The 21,223-nt window shown below is 28.7% G+C and overlaps 2 protein-coding genes, 1 long non-coding RNA gene and 1 pseudogene across 10 annotated transcripts in view; 3 read left to right on the top strand and 1 right to left on the bottom strand.

Annotated features, from left to right (window-relative positions):
* Positions 1–7,579: 7,579 nt before the first annotated feature.
* Positions 7,580–8,637, top strand: LOC149889447 (uncharacterized; annotated as a pseudogene).
* A 5,270-nt stretch (positions 8,638–13,907) lies between these two features.
* On the top strand, positions 13,908–15,965 carry LOC145183269 (uncharacterized). The gene is made up of 4 exons (XM_090085940.1): positions 13,908–14,172; positions 14,268–14,420; positions 14,826–15,490; positions 15,622–15,965. The coding sequence occupies exons 1-4, from the start codon at positions 14,133–14,135 to the stop codon at positions 15,886–15,888; spliced, it is 1,125 nt and encodes a 374-aa protein (XP_089942066.1). The 5' UTR covers positions 13,908–14,132; the 3' UTR covers positions 15,889–15,965.
* Positions 15,966–18,309: 2,344 nt separating this feature from the next.
* Positions 18,310–21,223, bottom strand: part of LOC145182456 (homeobox protein Meis1-like) — a 13,866-nt gene continuing 10,952 nt past the window's right edge. For 6 of the 8 annotated variants that reach the window (XM_080057585.2, XM_090085931.1, XM_090085933.1 and 3 more), the window contains 3 exons: positions 19,933–20,093; positions 19,650–19,726; positions 18,310–19,272 (listed from right to left, as the gene is read on the bottom strand). In XM_080057585.2, the coding sequence (XP_079913711.2) occupies positions 18,717–19,272; positions 19,650–19,726; positions 19,933–20,093 (794 nt within the window). In that variant the 3' untranslated portion in view covers positions 18,310–18,716. Of the gene's footprint in view, positions 19,273–19,649; positions 19,727–19,932; positions 20,094–20,679 lie in introns of all 8 variants that reach the window. The other 2 variants (XM_090085937.1, XM_090085936.1) reach the window with 2 other exon arrangements.
* The window catches only part of LOC149889446 (uncharacterized), a 586-nt gene continuing 188 nt past the window's right edge, over positions 20,826–21,223 (top strand). Inside the window, exon 1 of the long non-coding RNA XR_016452032.1 lies at positions 20,826–20,948. This is a non-coding gene — a long non-coding RNA (uncharacterized LOC149889446). The remainder of the gene's footprint in view (positions 20,949–21,223) is intronic.

The following is a 21,223-nucleotide window of genomic DNA, read 5'->3' as shown; positions in this document are numbered from 1 at the left end:
GACATGGTAGACCACAGAAAAAATGGGTCAAAGTCTTCAGTGAGAACATTAAGGTTAAGTTTGTTCAAAATTTTCTATCGTTTAAAATTACAAGATTGCTGCAAATTTTGGTTGTTACTCTTCTTTCAATCGTATCTAGATCTTGTTTTAGTGGTCAACTTGATTATTTATTATCTTGAAAGCAAAAATTTTAAAACATTTAAACAATGGTAGACTTAGCAAAGATTTGGTTTTGAGAGTTTGGATTTAGTAGATGATCAAAAAAATCTGGATCTTATAATGTCGAAATAAAGAACTTTTTTTGAAAATGCTATTAAACAATGTTAAGCTTCTGACTGAAGCATCGCACACATGGAGCGCTTACAAAACGGGTTTTAATTGAGAACGAGGTAAGGTGTATGTCATTTATAGACGTGGGTTCAGGTGCGTTTTAAAACTCACTGTCGAAATGATAAAAATAGTTTTATTGAGAAAAGCTGCAGCGCTGATGGAATCTTTTTATTACCATTAATTGTATACAATTCGAAGAATCCTTTGTATGACACTTTGTATGACAATTAGGTAAAAGGTGAACCTAATGATCAAAAATACAACTTTTACTTCTGTTTGAATGGAAAATGATACATTCATTAAACTGTTACTTGAAGTATCTGTAACATTTATAAAAAAAAGCTGGTGGACTTTAGTCATTAACACGTTACTTTAAGATCTGTGGAGATTTTTCTAGATAATAACATACGCTTAGTAATCCTTCCAGTTTACTCTTTAAATATTTTACAGCTATTAGACGTAGGTCTAATAGCTGTAAAATATTTAAAGAGTAAACTGGAAGGATTACTAAGCGACATTATAAGGAATCATGATTTTTTATTTGTGGTGATACCACATTCCAACTGTGGAACTTGAGAATTGACTTGTATTTCCACATATTTGGCAAGTAAATATTTTTCATTGTTTAAGGTTTAGCATTTTAAAGCATCTGGCATTTTGCCCGAAATCAAATCAAATTTGTTGATAAAGACCACAATAAGTAAATCATAGGTAAGAACGTCTTTCTTAAAATATTTTCAGACAAAACTAAACCAACAGAATCAGTTTCCAAGCAAAATAAACAACAAATTAATTAATAGGAGAGTAATAACTAAATTTTTAACTAAATTTTTAATTTTTATCGATAAAATTTTTTGAAGTATTTTTGAGCATTATTAACAAATCAAAATTTTTCTAAATTAACGGACATCATTTTATCTGTAAATGCTTAACCTTTTCACCTTTCATTTTAAAGAGATTGGAGTGCGGCGATATAAACCAATTTAAGAAGCATTAAATCAAGGAAAATCGGAAATCAAAATTGCGCCAAAAAGCTTTCTGCAAGAGCAAAACCAAACATATTAGAAAAAAGAAAAGGAGGAATTTAAAAATCTGACGGCACACGTAAGATGGCAGTTTTGATGCTCAAGAATCGTGAAGAAAGAAGGTTACTAAAAGTTACAGAAAAAGCGAAGAAATTTACCAAAAAATGAAAATTTTTAAAGTTTAAAGTTGATGGTGAAGTCGAAAATTATGATCAGCAAGCAAACTGCTCAAAAGTCTGAATACAAAAAATCCAGGGAAATGTTTTATGATGACATGTTAGCATGTGAAAACGCTGTGGGTGGTCACTGACTTTGCAAAAAACCGCCTTCCAAAAAAATACGTCATCGACGATGAATTTTTGTGTCACTAAAAATGTAAATTGTAGTTTTAGTATTGTTTTCACTGTTCTTTTACATGCAGTGAGCAGTAACCCATTTTAACCCTAATCTTTTCTTAAAATGGGGCAATTTTTTAAATTTTAATTTTGAATTTTTTTATAGCTTCAAGTTTTCAATAAAAAAATTAAATAGTATATTTTATAGTACAGTTTTTAATTTTTTTTTATAAATAATAATTAAAAAAAAAAAAGTTTCAAATTCTCAACAAAAATAAGTTATTGCATTTGTTGTGACGTATTAGTCTTTTGGCACGGTTTCTACTAAATAAAAAAAATCAAAAAAACAAATAATCATTTGGGAACAAAAGACAGCCATATATTTTAAGCTAATAAATACTTAACCCTTTTTGTTTATCATATCAATCAACTGTGTGTTCATCTTTTTATACAGAAAGGTCATGTAGATATATACTTTGATTTTGTTTGCAGAAATTGTTTTTTTTAGTGGTTCTACCTATTTATAGGAAATCATTATTGACACCTTAACAAAAACCAGTTCTCAAAAGAATTTAAGCATGGCTTACTATATAACAGGCCTTGCCAACGCGCGGCTTGCGTAAAAAACTGGAGGCAAGATATATTTATATTTGAAAAACGAGAAAGCATTTTTATAAAATAAATACGGGGTGGTTTTATTTGTAACGATACTAATTATTTAACATTAATAAATGATTATTATAAAATTAACAAAGTAATCTTTATTTAAAACTATATTTGATAAAATTAATTTAAGTTAAATAAGAATATATATGCATAAATTTAATATTTGCATAAAATTTGTACTAACCAAACACCCGTCATTATTTTAACTAACTTCCAAATTTAAAAAAAAAGTTAGTTGATTAAGGGCCTGTTTATATGGACAAGGGCTAGCCCATTTGCCGAGCTAGCCCGTAAAACGAGCCAGTTTTAAAATAGTGTTTATATGAATTTTTTGCCAAAAAAATAAAAAATGATATCGAGGTCAGCCTGGCTTTTTCTAGCAGGGCTGGCCTCTTTATCGGTAAAATAATAACTTTAAAGATGGCGGCTAGCGACAAAAAAAAAAAAACATTGCATTTTAACAATATGTTTAACTGGTATTATATCACAAATAATGCTTCTTAAAAGCCTAATTGTGTTATATAAGCTTTACAAATTTAGATTTGATAATTTTTTAAATATTATTTTTTTACGAAAACGATCACAATCACTTCAAAAGATGAAACAAGCAACAGAGAGGTGCCTTAAAAGAAAAAATCGTTGTTGCTGGTTTAAAACTGGCAGAACTGATTTATGGTGGCATAATATAATAACTGGTGTAGCTCCCATTGATGTATGGAAAACAAATTTTAGCCTTTCACGGTTTCTTTTCATGAATTTGGTTTCAGAATTAAGCCCTTATTTATCTCCTGACCCTTTTTCGCCTAATTCTAGAGCTCTATCAGCAGATAAAAAAGTAGCTATTACTTTATATTACCTAAAAGATACTGGATCTTTGGTAAATATAAAAGAAAAACAACTAAAATTTTAAGCACACGGAAGTTGTCAGTTTTATTATTAAATTTATTATTTTACGCGGAAGCTTTCAAATTTAAAAAATGTAAGAGTTTATACGCGTGCGTACAAATTTATATAAGAAATTAACCAGCCCGTTTGCCGAGATCTCGGCAAAAAACAGTGAGATCTCGCTATCCGGTGTTGCGTTAAAAAAGTTAGTCGTTAAAAAAGTTAACAAATAGTTCTGCGCATGCGTTACGCGTGCGCAGTATGATAAAAAAGTGTTCGTTAGGGAATGAACACTGATCTCTATAATAACTGGATAGCGCAACTCCGAGCAAAACTTCTTATTTTATGACGCCAAAATCGCCATATTGGAAAGCCCCAAAAATTTTAATCCCGTAAGCTTTAAGTTCTGTTTTTCGGCTTATCGCTTTATCACACATATCAGATTTCATTGTTCTGGGGCTTTCCAATATGGCGATTTTGGCGTGAATTTTGATATTAGAGATGCGCTATCCAGTTATTATAGAGATCAGTGGGAATGAAATTTGTCGTTAAAAAAGTTGCATCGTTTCGTTAGGGTATGTAAAATATTAAAGGCGCTACTGCAGTTTCTCCCCCCCCCCCTTTTTTTTATTTTTGATTATGATAGAGAATTTTATGCTGATTCAGAAAAATATAAAAACATGGACCTGAAAATCAACGGAAAGTGCTCTATTTCGAAGTCAAAGTTGAAAAAAATCCCACTAAAAACCCTAATATTCGCCATTTTTTTTCAAAACGCTTTCATTTTTAACGAAAGTTAATTACCGTTACATTGCGCAATAAAAAGACCTGGTTTCCAAGTGTTATAACGAAAGTGTAATAAAAGAAATGAAATTAATGGAAGATTTCAAATAAAAGTTGAACGTAGAATGTGGAAATGTAGACAAATTGATGAATAATTCTTATTGTATTGCACGCTGGTTTTTTTTATTGAAAAAAACGGTTTAAAGGTGACATTTTCTAAACTTTACATGTGATAAAACAACTATGAACTAAGTTTCAAAAGCTCTTATTTTAGGAAACAAAACTGCTGAATTCTTTTTTAAAATTCATTACAAAAGTACATTACTTGCAATATAGTTTATTCTCTAATAAATCAAAAAACGGCTATTTTCATTCCCACAAAAAATTGCGCAAGATAAACATACTTTAACGAATTTTTTAACGTAAAAACCATGCTATAAATTTATTGCTTTTGTCAGCTAAAAGATCATTAACTTTGTATTTTCAAAATGGCGAATATTTGGGTTTTTAGTGGGATTTTTTTCAACTTTGACTTCGAAATAGAGCACTTTCCGTTGATTTTCAGGTCCATGTTTTTATATTTTTCTGAATCAGCATAAAATTCTCTATCATAATCAAAAATAAAAAAAGGGGGGGGGGGGGAGAAACTGCAGTAGCGCCAATATTAAAAAGTAGTTTATACTTTATATTAAAAATGGCTGTCCATATTTACTAAGTTGCTGAATTCATGAGCTTTATTACTGATATATGGACCAGTAGTTCAAATGAAAGCTTCATGAGCCTGACAGGTCACTGTTTAGACAATACATTTAATCAGAAAACTTGTACTTAGAGTAGCTCCATTTCCTGAGAGGCATTCAGCAGCAAATATTGCTGAATTGACTGAAGATATTATGGCTGTATTTAAAATATCACCTTCAAAAATTCATTTAATAGCTGGAGATAATGGTGCAAATATTGTTAAGGCTATTAAAGATAGCCCATATGATAGTATGCCTTGTTTTTTACACACACTGCAACTAGTAATTAATGAGTGTATTTTTGAACAAACAGTAGTCAAGAATGTCATTGCAAACTGCCATTCAATTGTTGGGCATTTCAGCCATTCTCCCCAATCCTGCCATAAACTTAAAGCTCTTCAAGAAGCAAACAATGTTCCTAGCACAAACTTATTCAAAATGTTCCAACAAGGTGGAATAGTACCTATCATATGTTAGAACAAATTTATAAACAGGAAACCTCTAACCATATATGCACTTGAAAATGGTAAGCTTCCTTCATTAAATGCAAACAAATGGATAATTATTGGACAATTTAGTGTTTTGCTAAAATATTTCCAAAAAACAACAGTTCGCTTGAGTGAAAGAAATTCTATTGTCTCAAATATTATACCAGATACAGCTTTTGAAACATTTCATTAACAAAGCTTCAATTTATGACAACTGATTTAACTTATTCAATTTAGAATAAATTCAAACAATATACTGATAACTATAACATCATATGCAAATATGGGTACAGTATATGAAGATAGAATATGCAAATAATGGTACAGTACTAAATGAATACAAAGATATAGTTGAAATGGGTTTTGACAATTGCTTTGAAGAACTTGTAGGATTTAATTCTAAACAAATCTGTCAACCACAAACTTTATTTCAATGAAACTTTATTAAATGAAATTCAACTCTACTCAAATGAAGACCTTATTCACAAAAAAGCGATTCTTTGTTGTGGTGGAAATCACAGAAAGCTAAAATGCCACTATTAGCAAAGCTTGCTTTAAAGGATTTAAGCTGCCTACCGTCTTCTGTGGAGAATGAAAGACTTTTTAGTATTGGTGGAAATGTATATACTGCAAAGAGAAATAGCTTAACAGGAGCTCATGGTGAAATGTTAATGTTTCTGAACTATAACATGAGAAATTAAAAATATTTGATTTTGTCTCTTCAGCCTATTTTTTAAATAAACAAATTTTAAAATAAAAAAATATTCCATGTTCTTTTCTTTGAGAGAACCGGTTAAAGTATCAGTGTCAGTATAATTCTTTTAGAAGTGAGTATCTATGTTCTATTTTTTCATGAAATATAATTTATTTAGGAGTTTAAAAGCTTTGATACTATGAGGAGGTCAAATGAAAAAAAAAATGTCATGAAAAAAGTTTAACTTTAAAGAATTAGAAAATTGCGGGAAAAAAAAATTTGGAAAAAATAATTGAAACTCTGTTTTTGAGCTATAGCTCAAAAAAAAAAAAAAAGAATGTCTCCCAATGCCTTGAGCAAAATTTCAAAGCATATTCTGTTGTGGACTTGAGGTTTGCGCAAATAAAAGAGTATTGTCAACCGGGGTAACTTTGGTCAGTTTTGGCAGTTTTTCTTAAACATCTCTGAATCTTATTAACTTTTTTACAGCTCTCTTTTTGGTAATAACATTATAGGTCTTGGCTATAGGGCTCTATATTTATTTCTTTCATTTTTTTATTACAAATATTTTTCAACGTCGAAAAGTAACCAATGTTACCCCAGGTTTTTATCATGTTTGATCAATAATACCCCTGCTATAGGGTAACATTGGTCACTTTGGAGTTTTAAAAAATCATCAGTTCTTAGAGAAACATGAAAAAAACATTTAAACGGACAAAAAATTTTGCAACAATGCTCCCTGTTATTGTGCAAAAGTCATTAAAAGTCAGTTTTTACTAGGTCATCATTGTCATCTGAGGATGATAACACTTGTTCAACTCTTGCCCTTTTCTTGTTATTCTTGGTGTTATTGTTATTCTTTGATGTGGTAGGAGTTATGTTATTCACCAGATCTTGCGGTGTTATGGCTTTGTCAGGTGTAATCTTTTTTCCTCTGGTGCGCTTTGTTTTCCCATCCTGTCCAAAATGTTTCACTAATAGACCTGCTATAGCTTCATTGAATACTTCCTTAACAGTACTACCGGTACCTCCTCCAATGTCTTTGTTAAACAGTGGCAAACGCCTCATGACCATTTCTTTATCGAAGGGAAATATTCCTCTAGCCTTGAAGTCAGATCTCAACTTATCGCTTTAACAATTGACGTTGCAGTAGAGCAAGAAGACCGTGGAACTGATTTTTCGGTATTGATTCTTTGATGCGCGATTCCCTTCGCCAATTTTCCAGTATCCTGCGCCATTCTATCTTTAGCGGACGGAAAACAGCAACGTCTAGCGGTTGAAGCAAATGGGTAGCGTTTATTTCCAAACTGTCGACTAGCCTTTCTCACGCTCATTCTTCCAGTTAAACATTCTTTCATAGGATTGGACAACGTTTCTTGACTGTATTTAGTTGCATATGCTCTTGAACCAGGCTTTCGCTTATATTTCCTCGGCATTTTCACCGGCTAAGAATCCAAATGCTTCAATAAATGTATCAGAAATGACAAAAACCCCAAAATAAACTCAACGTCGTCCACGAAGTAACTGCTATATTCACAAAAACTCAACTGTTATTGATTATGGGAAGCTGAGACCTCGCGAAGCTCCGTCAGTATTTGATTGCATAAAGCCAAGCTTAGTTCCTACTGTACCCATGCCACTTAGAAAAACATCAAAAAGTCTTAATAGTGTTCGCTGGCAAGAAGAGGATGAGTTAGCAATATTTAATTCACAAGAAAAAATAGAAAGTATTAATGTTTTATATGAAAAGTTAAAAACTAATGAATTTAATTTTGCTATTATTAATTATTTATGCAATGATATATTATATATTCAGTCTTCAGACTTTTTAAAGGAAAGTGCTATTCCTAGATTTCTTCTTTGCATAAATAAAGATCTCACTTTTGAAGCATTTCATTGTGGAGTTAAAATTGGTGTTATGACTTTATCATCTAACCGAGTTTATATTATGAACAAGTTTTCTCATATCCAAGAAGCATTAAGATTTTTAAATTGTTGTGAAATAACACCCAAAAAAGAAGTTGTATATCAACAAATTTTGTCAATGAATAAAACATGTATCGGGGAAAAAAAGTATCCAATTGAAACAATTGTGCGAGCGTTTGAGTATTTTTCTCTTTCACGAGATTTCAAGATTTTGAACTTCCAAGTTTACATACTTTAGAAAGAATTACATCTAAATGTAAATCTTTAGATCATACCACTTATATCAGACATATTTTCTCTAATCTTAGAGATAATAGACAAAAAACATGCATTTTGCTTCTTGATGAGGTTTATGTTAAACCAATGTTGCAGTATCATGGTGGTATAGTATTTGGTAATTCAGTTAACAAACCTCATCTATTAGCAAACACAGTACTGAGCTTTTTGGTTGTAACATTGTTTAATGGACCAAAATTTCTTTATAAAATGTTACCAGTCAGAGAACTTGATGCTGAGTTTCTTTTTGAACAGACAACCCTGATTCTTGATGCAATTTAAAAAAATGGGGGCAATGTTTTGCTATTGTCTGCAATGGTAACAGAGTCAATCAGAAGTTTTATAAAATAAAAAAAAGAAGCATGGTATACTAAAGACAATATTTTTCTTTTATTTGATTATGTTCATTTATTAAAAAGTATACCTAATAACTGTATCACAGAAAAAACTCAAGAAGTTGAATTTTATATTAATAGAGAAAAAAAATAGCACGGTGGGTTGATATTATTAATTTGTACAAGCTTGAAATAAAAAATATTGTTAAAATGTCTAAATTAACGGAAGTTTCCGTTTATCCAAAGCCAATGGAAAGACAAAAAGTTATCACTTGTCTGAAAGTGTTTTGCGATGAAACATTGTCAGCATTAAAAAGTCATCCAGACCTGCATGAAAATGAAGGGACAATTATTTTCATCTCTAAAGTTGTTGAATTTTGGAAATTTTGTAACATTCACAGTCCATATGCAGACATTTGTTTGAAAGATTCTAATTGAGCTGCTATTGCTTCTGCTAATGATGACAATTTAAGCAAACTTTCTGCAATGGGTGATTTTGCAATACAAATTAAAAAAAACAGAAAAAGGAAAAAGAGTCAAATTACTAACAAGAGACACTGCTAATTGTTTAGCTCAGACCTGTTATGGTTTGGTTCAGTTGTCAAAATATCTTTTAGATACAACTCATCAGTATGTATTATTAGGCAACTTTACAACAGATCCATTAGAAAAGCTTTATGGAAAATTAAGACAAGGCTCAGGAGGAACTTATTTTATTTCCGTTCAACAAGTTCTTGAAAAAGTAACTATATACCGTACAAAGTTGCTATTAAAGTTTGAGAAAAGTTCAGATGTGTTAGCCAATCTAGGTTCAGATCATTCTTGTCCAAAATGTAAATTTTTACCAAGCGAGGGTATTTGCAACGTTATTGACAATTTACCTGCTCTGTGTGATTCATTGACTGTTGATATTAAAATGTCATTAGTTTATATTGCTGGGTACATTATTCGTGAAGATGAAAATCCAGATGACACCTTTTATTTCTATGAAGCATATGGGAATTTTGTAAAGGACATAAATCGAGGAGGTTTAACAACTCCTGGTGACAAAGTTTGTCAATGGGCAACTTACTGTTACATTCTTTTTTATGAAGTATATAATGACACTTGTCGGTCATCACTGTGTAACATCACTGTGTAACCTCCTTATGATGCTATCAGAATTTTATTCATTAGGTATGCAAAGACATCATGGATTAACAATGAAAAATATTTTATTTAATAATCATTGTCGACTCTATTCACCTCGTTCACACAAGGAGCCAAAGCTGAAGTTGATAAAACTCAGCATAAAGTAAAATGTTTGCAATGTTTTTAACAATGTTTAAACTGTAAAATAGTGTTAAGTAAAATATCTAAAAAGCTTGTATTTACTTTTTATTCTCTAAAGATTTTATCTCTTTTTTCTCAAGAATTTATTTTTAATACTTAAAAACAGATTAATATATTTTGTGGTAAATGCTTATATTGAATTATAGCAAAATATAAATCTATACATACTAACTAAGTTGTTTAAACATAACTAGTTTTAGATACATTTAAGTTAATTTAAAATTGTTATAAATGTTATTTGTTAGTTATATTACAATGTTAGTTATAATAAAAGTTATCTACTAAAAGTAACTTATAAATTTTTATAAGTTACTTTTAGTAGATATATCATACAAATATTATATTCATGCGAAAATCACCTAACTGAAAATGTAAATTACTGCGAAGTAATATTTTTAATCTTGCCTCCAGTTTTTTACGCAAGCCGCGCGTTGGCAAGGCTTGTTATATCAATGATATATTAAGAATAACTAGATGTCTAATTGCCGTAAATCGGCATAAGAAAAAGTGAAGCAAAAATCGGCCATTATGGGGGGGGGGGGGGGGCAAAGTCTTTACGCTATTTATCAAAACAAAACAAATACAAAGCTTTTGATTTGTTAAATTTGCCCTCCATAATGGCCGATTTTTGCTTCAAAAAATACGCGGAAGTTAGACATCTAGTTATTTTTAATATATCATTGTGTTATATAGTAAGCCATGAATTTAAGCCATGCTTTGATCATGTCGATACCACCTGCGCGCATTAGAAGGTTTGAAGTAGCACTTGAAGAAATTGATGGACAAAAATGAAAGTTTAACAAAAAATATCAGTGAAACGATAATATAAAATTCATTTTAATCCAAAAACCAGAAAGTGTACCAAGGTACAAAACTGTGCAGAAGAAGAGAAGTATTTGTCTAATTTTGAGTACTTTTGATGGATTTGAATAAATTAGCTGCTTTTAGATAGTCGTATAGAGTTGATTTTGATGCAGTCAAAAAGAACAATATTTTAAAATAAATAATAAGTCATCCAGTGCGTTTGTGAAATAGAAAATGAATATAATTAGCAACTTAAAAGAATGTCCAACTGTGGAAATTCCGCTTATAATTATATTTCATTGTAAAAATTTGCACAGGAGAATGTCTTTAAATTAAGAATTATAAGGTAGGAACTTCATGCCGTATTATTCAACCTCGATTACAAACTCGATTACAAACAACTTCAGTTACAAAGAACAGTTTTAAGAGTTATTATAAAACACTTTAGTTTAAAATTGTATTTACAACTATAAAATTGAAATAGCTTATTAAAAATCTATTATTTCAAAGTAATCTTTCACAAACTTCTATAACACCCATCTGATTTCCGAAACCCAGCAATTTTTTTATTTGTCGTTAATATGTTAATGGATACATGGATACTTTGATTTACAATTACTCTGACTTCTGGGCACCAGAGACATTTTAGAATTGAGCTCTTCTTGTAGTTAATCCGCCATTTTAAAAGCTTGAAACAAAGTTGAGTGCAGTTCTAGCGTTTTTAACCAGTAAGGAAAAACATTACGGTTGACGAAACACCAACCTTTGTGAAGTTAAATGAAATGTTTTACCGGCTTTAAATAAATTTGAGTAAAGATAAAACCATAAGTGTTTATTTTCTTACAAATGAGAAATATTCTGTAAGTAAAAAAAAAATTTGTAAGTAAAAGAAAATGAGAAATATTTTGTAAGTAAAAGAAAGTTCCAAGAGAAACCTAAATTTATTTTCCCCCAGCACACTCTAAGTGAGCATCTGCATTGAGTGAGTAAATGCAACTCAGTTTGTATAAATTTTCAATAATATGCATGTTTAACAAAGTGTTGTAAAAGTATAAAACGGAAATTTAATCTACCCATTATGCAAAATGACGTTTGAACAACATTTCACCAACTTTTCCTTTATCGTTAGAATAATACTAAAGCAATGTCAAAAATGAATCACTTTACCAATGTTGGTTCATTGTTGTAAAAACTATACTGGATTAAAACTGCAGCGCGACGCTGGATTAGCGTTGGTCAAACGTCGGCTACAATCAATCAATGTTATACCTGTATTAATATAGTGGCAAGCGACAAATTGAAAATGGGAAATACAAACTTGCATTACTTTAAGATTAAATATTTAAAAGATTAAAAAATTAAATTACGATAAATTAAACATTGCGAAAAAAATAAAACAAAATAAAGAAAAGAAATATTCGAGCCATTTATCGCGCTCAGTGAGCGCTTCTCGAACTTATTCTTTTCCTTTAAACGCTGAATTTTTTTTTTTTTTTTTTTTGGGGGGGGGGGGGTAATCACCCTAACAATTCCTAAAAATTTTATCTTGGTCAGAAGACGGTTGTGGTGTCGTGTTATGTGAGGGCACGGTTATCAAAATATTGCTTTTCTTATACTAAACTAAATATTTTGACTGAAAATTTTATAGACACTAAAAATCAAATGCTACATTTAAAGAAAAATCCTTTCTTACTTTTATTAACACTATTATAAAAAAAGAATGTTCTAATGAAACATTATTAGAATATAATTATCACTAAATTATATTGGTTTTATGCATAAAAAAAAGTATTAAAATAGACGAAATACTAAACAAATGCTAACGTAATCAATGATGTCCAAATAATTAAATGTGAATGAATGATGTTTGTTTCATACGCTTGTTCTTGAATTTTACATATAACACAAATATTGTATATACTTAAATATTTAAAATTTTTAATTCTTAAAAGCCTCTTAAATCTTTAAAACTAAAACATTCCGCTCATTTAATTTGAAAATCTCAAACTATATTTCTGTTTGATTAAGTTTACTTTTGGCAATATTTTTAACCATCTGTTTCATCATTTCAATCAAAACTACTTTGAATTAATGTTCTCGATGAAAATTACTAATAAAAAAAAAAATAATAATAATAATAATAATAATAATAATAATAATAATAATAATAATAATAATAATAATAATAATAATAACAATAATAATAACAATAATAATAATAATAATAATAATAATAATAATAATAATAATAATAATAATAATAATAATAATAATAATAATAATAATAATAATAATAATAATAATAATAATAATAATAATAATAATAATAATAATAACAATAATAATAATAATAATAATAATAATAACAATAATAATAATAATAATAATAATAATAACAATAATAATAATAATAATAATAATAATAATAATAATAATAATAATAATAATAATAATAATAATAATAATAATAATAATAATAATGATAATAATAATAATAACAATAATAATAATAATAATAATAATAATAATAATAATAATAATAATAATAATAATAATAATAATAATAATAATAATAATAATAATAATAATAATAATAACAATAATAATAATAATAATAATAATAACAATAATAATAATAATAATAATAATAATAATAATAATAATAATAATAATGATAATTATTATTATTATTATTATTATTTTTATTATTATTATAAAAAATAACATTTACAACGAAGTTGTTAAATGTCAGAATAAGCGACATCACTTACGAGCAATTGTTTGTAATAAGCAATAATAATAATAATAATTATTATTATTAATTGTTTGTAATAAATAATAATAATAATAATAATAATAATAATTATTATTATTATTATTATTATTATTATTATTATTATTATTATTATTATTATTATTATTACTATTATTATTATTATTACTATTATTATTATTATTATTTTTATTATTATTATTATTATTATTATTATTATTATTATTATTATTATTATTATTATTACTATTATTATTATTATTATTATTATTATTATTATTATTATTATTATTATTATTATTATTATTATTATTATTATTATTATTATTATTATTATTATTATTATTATTATTATTATTATTATTATTATTATTATTATTATTATTATTATTATTATTATTATTATTATTATTATTATTATTATTATTATTATTATTATTATTATTATTATTATTATAAAAAAAAACATTTACAACGAAGTTGTTAAATGTCAGAATAAGCGACATCACCTACGAGCAATTGTTTGTAATAAGGAATTTATTTAGACATGAAGATTTCATAATTACATTTTATTTCACAAGTTTAACAAAATAACTCAAAATAAGGAAATAACTTTTAATTTATGCGTAAATATCGTCGGGCTGAGGTTGTTTAGTATCAAGAATATTGTGCTGACGTGATGAGACAACTAATACTCACCTAAAACTTTGAAGACTTCACTTATAATAACACCATGTAAAATGATGAAAAAGATCGCTGCTTTTCTGTTGATCATTTGCGGTATTTTAGTAGCTACATTTAATTTTTTTCTTCAAATAGATACAGGATCAAGGTTAAAAAAAAAAAGGTGCAAATATACATGTATATATTTTTAGAATGCTATGATTCCCATTTGCTGTCAGTGTATTGGGGACAAGATTCCGTTAATTCTAATTTAAAATTTGAAAAAAGTTTGAGTGATTATTGCGACAATTACAATTATCATATCATCAATATTGGTTTTGTTGCGGTGTTTTTCAACAAGAAAGGTTCCTTTTTTTTTTCTTTTATCCAATAAAATTTTATGATATTCAGAATTTATCATCACTATTTTTTATCTTAAACATAATATAGTTTTAAGTCCAAATGTCTCTAAACATTAAAACATTAAACGCCTCAGGTTAATTAATCTTTTTTTTTTTTATCTTTTTTCTTTTCTTCTTTTCAACTCCAGTAATAACTTAAGTTTTATTTTTGTAATTATAGATTCATTTTTTTTAATTATAGATTCATTTTTTTAAATTATAGATTCATTTTTTTTAATTATAGATTCATTTTTTTAAATTATAGATTCATTTTTTTAAATTATAGATTCATTTTTTTAAATTATAGATTCATTTTTTTTAATTATAGATTCATTTTTTTAAATTATAGATTCATTCTTTTAATTATAGATTCATTGCCGGTCATAAACCTTTCCAATCATTGTTATTCCCTTTCTGGTCCATCGGAGTTTCTTACGTGCCCAAACATTGGACAGGAAATTCGGTATTGTCAAAAAAAGCGTAAAATAGTTCTTATTTCTTTGGGAGGAGCTGAAGGAGTATATGGTTTCAGTACATCTGCAGAAGCTAAAGCGTTTGCTGCAACTATTTGGAACTTGTTTCTTGGTGGATCATCTAAATTCAGGCCATTTGACACAGCTGTTTTGGATGGAATCGATTTAAATATTGAAAATGGCTCCCCAAAATATTACTCAGACTTTGTTCAAAGTCTCCGCTCTCTCATGTCTGGAGATACCACTAAAAGATATTTTTTGACTGGAGCACCTCAGTGTCCATTCCCTGATCCTTACATGGGACCAATCAACAAAGGGTCAGTTTTAGGAGATGTGGCAAAAGAGTTTGACTTTTTATACATTCAATTTTATAATAACCCATGTTATTTGGGGGCTGTAGAGTTCACACCCACCTTAAACCAATGGTTGAAATTTGCAATGCAAACTAATGTAAATTATGGCAAAAGTCCACTCATTTTTATAGGACTTCCTTCTCATCCAAGAGCAAGTTCCCATTCAAAATATTATCAAGACCCTGATCAAGTTGAAGCAGTTTATAAGGTTATTTTCTTATCTTTTTACGATTACATTTGCGACGTAATATAAATATTATCCTATTCAGAAATTAATTTATTTAAAGGAATAAGATATTTATATGACTTCTAACAAACAATTTAAAAAAAATACTTTAGAAAGTAATGAACAACGAGAGATTTGGAGGAATTATGCTATGGGATGCTGGTTTTGATTCTCTAAATATCATTTCTGGTGATTATTACAGCAATGTCTTGTATAAGTTCCTCTCAAAAGATAATAATCAATCTTTTGCTATTGGTGGTGCAAATTATAGTATATCCGCTAACGAGGATGTCAGCATCAATCATGCAGATCCTATTGGTGTTTCCTTTTTATATATTTTCTGTCTATTGTTTTGCGTTTTACATTTTCAAAATTTATAATGAGTTTTTTTTTCAAATTCACTTTGAGAATTGAATAACACAATCACAACCCATGGATCTGAGATCAATTTTTAGTTTTCGAACAGATTGAAAATGTGACAAAAAAGTGAATATTGAATCTGTTTCTAATAATACATTGAAACTGATAAGATATCTGCTTTCCTCTAAAGCAAATTGAGAAATTATCTCAATTAGTTTTTCATTTCTAGTTTTAGATTATGATAATATTTGTTGAATATTTTATTGATTTTTTTATAATTTAGTTTGTTTTTTTTGAATTTAATTTATGGTAATTAGCATTTCCTACTGATAGAAAATTGTACCGGTTGCCAGCTTTAATTTCATTACAATGCTAACACTATTTGTAAATAATTATATATTTATACGTATCACTCAAGTGGTGCCGAGCCTTTAACTGGTAGTGTGTATACATCATTTCTCTTCCTATATCAAATGTTGGATAACCGCAGCTCTGACTCCATCTTTTTTCTATTTTGTTTATTTTTTATATTGATATACAATACCACAATATCTAGAATTATTTTTTTACAAAAAATTATTGTGAATGAAGCAGGGTTATTGTTACACTGGGTAAGCATAGCAAATCACAAGGGCCCTTGAACTTAGATGAGGTCCGAAAAAAAAAAAAAAAGAATTTGGAAACTAGTTGAAGAAATCCACGTATTTTTCAGCTTCATGATTCATTACAAAAAATTGATGAATAACTTTCAAAGCCTATAATCAAAAATGACTCATTGCGATTCTGAAACAGAATGGTTGCAATGTTCCAACATTTGCTTTTATTGCAAAAAGATTCGACAAAATGGTGACAAAAAGTGGTGACACACGGATGTATAACATACTACAATCTTAGCCTATCTATTGTATATCATGGATCATAAATCATTTTGAATATATTAAAATATTACAGAAAATTAAGAAGAAATGTCATAGAAATCCTTTTAAAGTAGATGTTTTAACAAGACAACATTCTCAAATATAGTAGAAAGAATACAAAATCTAGGCATTGGCGCTTACACATTGGAGCAAGAAGAGGGGGGGGGGGGCATATCAGGTTAAAGGGGAGCAAACACCTTGATTACCCTAATGTGCTTTTACATGTCAACCTCTAACTTCAATGAGTCTTCCGTATTTCTTTTTCCTGAAGTTTTTTTGCGGATACCCATGATTCAAAATAAAACGCATTGAAGTAAAGAAGATCAGTCCTTTAAACACATCCCCATCAAAAATCTTTGGATTGATAATAATAATGTATTTTCAGAATTAAAAATCTACTCGAACTATAGAATCCAATACAATCATTATAGGCTAAAACACGTAGTTATAGATGTTTTAAAAGTCGCTTAACTCAATGCAATCCAGGTTAAGTTAACAAACTATAAGCAAACAAATGTAAGTTTAGTTCAATTAAAAATGAAACTCATTCTGAATAATTTTTACAGTTTTTCAAACTTTTTTTTTAAAATAGATTAAAATTCCTTTTCGTGACTGGTTGTAACAGCATAAAGCAGGCACAATCAAGTTTTTAGTTGCTTTGAAAACAATCGTAAAAAAAAGACCATTTATGGTGACCTAATAACATGGAACAATAGCAAGTTGGATATTTTTGTTCAGAGTTTCTTACATTTCAACTTGATAATAAAGTTCAGAAAACTTCTATCAAGACGTCTGAAAGTAAAGCATCTTCATGCAAGTAGGACTTCACTGCCGATAACCTGGGTGCGTATTCACCAAACTTTCGTAACTCTTGCGCAGCTCAACTAAAGTTATGGAAAGCGTACGTTCATGAAACTATTTGGTATTCACCAATATTTCGCAGCATTTCCGTAAAGTTTGGGTTGCGCATGAAAGTTGCGCAAAAAACTTACGAAAGTTTTTTTGCAGCTGCGCAAGTTTCGTGAATATTATTTTCATAGTTTTGAACTTACGCCAAACTTACGCAAAAAAAAAAAAAAAAAAAAAGAGGTTTGGTGAATATGATAACATGATAATGATCTTTATGATAATGATCAGGGTTTTAAATTCAGTTTAATTGCAACCATAGTTGAGTGAAATACACAGGATTTAACATCAACGATTTAAATTTCCAAGGGAAGCGAACTTAAGAGGAACTTCCCTTTCCTTTGCTTATTTTAATTCTACTCATGTTTATCAGGCTCTCTTCATTATCCTAAATTAAGTAACAAATCGGAATAGTGTTAGACGCAGATTATATTTCAAAATAGACTCATTATTATTTCGAAATAGTTACTGACTCGCTTCCTAAGCAACTATACTTAAAAGCGAATGGGTAGTGCAAATTTAAACGATGAAATCATTTTCTAAAGTCATTCTGCAGTTTATATCAGGCTATGATAACTTATGAAAACAAGGGAATGGAAAAGAGTAATTAAAAATTGGTTTCAAAAAAACACTTGATGATACAAATGAATTGATAAAATAATTTACATCAATAAAATTGCACCAGAATAAAAAATCACGCTTTACAATCAGTTATTTACAAATATTTATGCAAAAATATTTTACAACGAGGTTGAGGAATAAAATATTTTCTTTTTATACAAGCAATATATATGTTCTAATTTAAGAAAAGTAAAAATGCATCGAGGTTTCAAATTTAATCTTTAAAACAAAAACCAATCTTAGCTGATGCGAAGTAATTGGATGTTGTAACATTTTCCTATATATTCAATAGCTCTAATTAATTCCATAATTGATTTGAATTGAAGGGTTGGGTATGAGTTGTTTGTTGTGTTCATTTTATCTCTATATTTAACTTTTCCGATTTTAAAATTTATTTAAGTTTTCTATGAGCTATGCATATCTAATACTCCATGTGGGGCCTGTAGGCTGTCGTGTAAAGGGTAAGAATGTGACGACGGTGGTATGTAGGGTAGAGACAGGGAATGAGTTTGGTGATAACCGTGTAAGTTTGGCGGGGGATTTAGCATGGAGGGGTGTCCATGGCCAATATAAGATTGTGGTGTTATCGCCGGTGAGTTTCTGTAGCCACCATAAGACTGATGAGGTCTAATTTGATTGCAACTGGAAATAGGTAGAGCGTTCATAGGATGCTGTTCAGATGAACATCCGTAAGGCCTTGCAGGATAATGATGAGATGGAGGTGGTGGGAGGCCAACATCAACGTGGTAAGGAGAATACATTGATCCATAATGCTCTCCCATATACGGAGGTGTATAGTGACCGCTAATGGGCGGATATGAATATGGTCCAGGAGATATACTCTCCGAACCGGAGTTTTTGCGTTTTCTAGATTTATAAACAGTTACTACAGGAGATTTTCCGGCCCGATTCGATGCGTCTATCATAGGTTGAACAATTCTGCGTCTCGCATTTATAAACCTGAAAATAAAAGTAGCCATTACTTAAACTTTTTTATTAGCATAAGAATACCAAATTTTTATAAAGTTAGTTTTTAAGCAGATATTTACGTTTGTATTTAAGCAGTTATATATACTACTTCATGCAATAAGTATTTATATTATGCAATATATATATATATATATATATATATATATATATATATATATATATATATATATATATATATATATATATATATATATATATATTAACAAGCAACACAAATTTGGACAAAATTTAACGTCAGTGATACAAAAACATCAACCTATCATTATGACAGGTGTTTTGTTCATAAATTTTTATTAAGTTGATAAGAATAAATCATGCCCAAACTTGGTCCTTGATTTGACACATACCAGTTATTTACTTGGAGAATTGTCAAACCAGTTTCGTTGGCAAGTTGTCTTTTCTGCTCTTCGGATGGATATGGGTGCTAAAAAAGAAATTTTTTAGTACATTTTGTATGCCATAAATTGTTAGTTTATCACAGCGCTGTTTAAAGTGGGGATGGCTTAAGTTTATTTTAAGTTTTCAACAACAACAACAAAAAAATTATTTATAAATGTTTTTGGAGTATGTTATTTGAAAATAACAAAGATCAATCATGATAACCATAGTGATGATGATTTGTGCTTTTACCGTTAAATGCTGAAACAACCAGGCTTTCATAATATTTGTTGCCATTTTAGGAAATATTCCTCGTTTTTTCTGCTTCTTTTTATCTCTATCGTCTTCTTCGTCGCGATATATCGAATCTTCAGAATCAGGCATATTTTCAGATGAAGCACCACTGTGCCCTTCTAAAAGAAAATATTTTTTTTTTGTTAACGATTTAACGGGTTTAATAGACGAACGCAAAAAGTGTGTAAAGAAAAAGAGCATAGTATTCAAAAAAGAACAAATTAAGAGTGAGGAAGAGGTGGGAGGGGTACTTTATTTTTAAAATTTATGTACTGAAAAAAATCATATTATATAAACAAATATATTCGTTGAATGTTATATTGATTTTGTGGCAGTTTGAAAATGTTTGACACGATAAAGTGCATATAGTGCATAAGTGTCATTTTATCTTTATTTGTTACGATTTTGTTACGATTTTGTGACGAACGCAATCAGCTTAAATAAAACAGTTCACCTCAAATTATTTTTTTTGTTTCGAGAAAATTTTTTCAAAAATCACTTTTCAAATCATTTTTAAATAAGAATTTTACAATTTAACGCAAAAATTATGTTGCAACTTATTAGTATTTTCGGTTTAAAATTTGTGCAACTTTACGCATGCTGATTTAAGACAGAGATCAAATAAAAACATTCCATCTAAAAAAGAAGAATTTAAATTCAAAGGCGTCAGAGTCGGATAATTATAATTTCAAAAAACTGTCAAACCTTCACCTGTTGGCATGCACTTGGAACTCATGTAGGGTTTTGACACACGTCAGTCGAATTTCAGCTTTAATCTTGTTAAAACCTATGCAAACCTCAAAGGTTCTGTTTGTCAAGTTTTGGAATAACTTATGGCAAGCTCTTTTGAGGTATTAATTTTACCAGTCGAATCGAAAAAGAAGTTTAGTAAGAGCAAAAGTGTTTCACTTGGGGGAACTTTCGATTTTCTCATGCGCCACGGAAATGCATTGGTTTCCAATCGATTGCAATCGGTATAAAATTAATGAGACCTTTATTTTTAAAAATTCTTGCTGCACAAAAACTATTTAAATATTTCTTTACCTTTTTTAAGCGGCTTTTTATTTATGTAAATTTGAGTTTTGCATTCACGCGATGTTTGAATAGGCTTCGAAATCAAATTAAGAAAGAGCTAATTAAAAAATATATATTTTGCATTAATTTTCTATTGGTCGGTTTTTCTCACTGAAAAACCAGCTACTTTTTTCAATAGAACGACCTTAATTGTTAAAAAATGTTAAATAATTTA

Source organism: Hydra viridissima, unplaced genomic scaffold (genome assembly GCF_058129835.1).
Source record: "Hydra viridissima isolate aposymbiotic clone 2 unplaced genomic scaffold, HvirCarnegie_v1 scaffold_4, whole genome shotgun sequence".
In the NCBI taxonomy this organism is placed as follows: domain Eukaryota; kingdom Metazoa; phylum Cnidaria; class Hydrozoa; order Anthoathecata; family Hydridae; genus Hydra; species Hydra viridissima.
This window is presented reverse-complemented; position numbering and strand designations above follow the sequence as displayed.

Bases quoted from the DNA above. Each gene is read 5' to 3' on its own strand.
- LOC145183269 (XM_090085940.1), top strand. From the start codon at position 14,133: ATGATGAAAAAGATCGCTGCTTTTCTGTTGATCATTTGCG. The intron at 14,173-14,267 runs GTATTTTAGTAG...ATATATTTTTAG, and splicing joins TTTTCTGTTGATCATTTGCG to AATGCTATGATTCCCATTTG. The intron at 14,421-14,825 runs GTTCCTTTTTTT...TTTTAATTATAG, and splicing joins GGTGTTTTTCAACAAGAAAG to ATTCATTGCCGGTCATAAAC.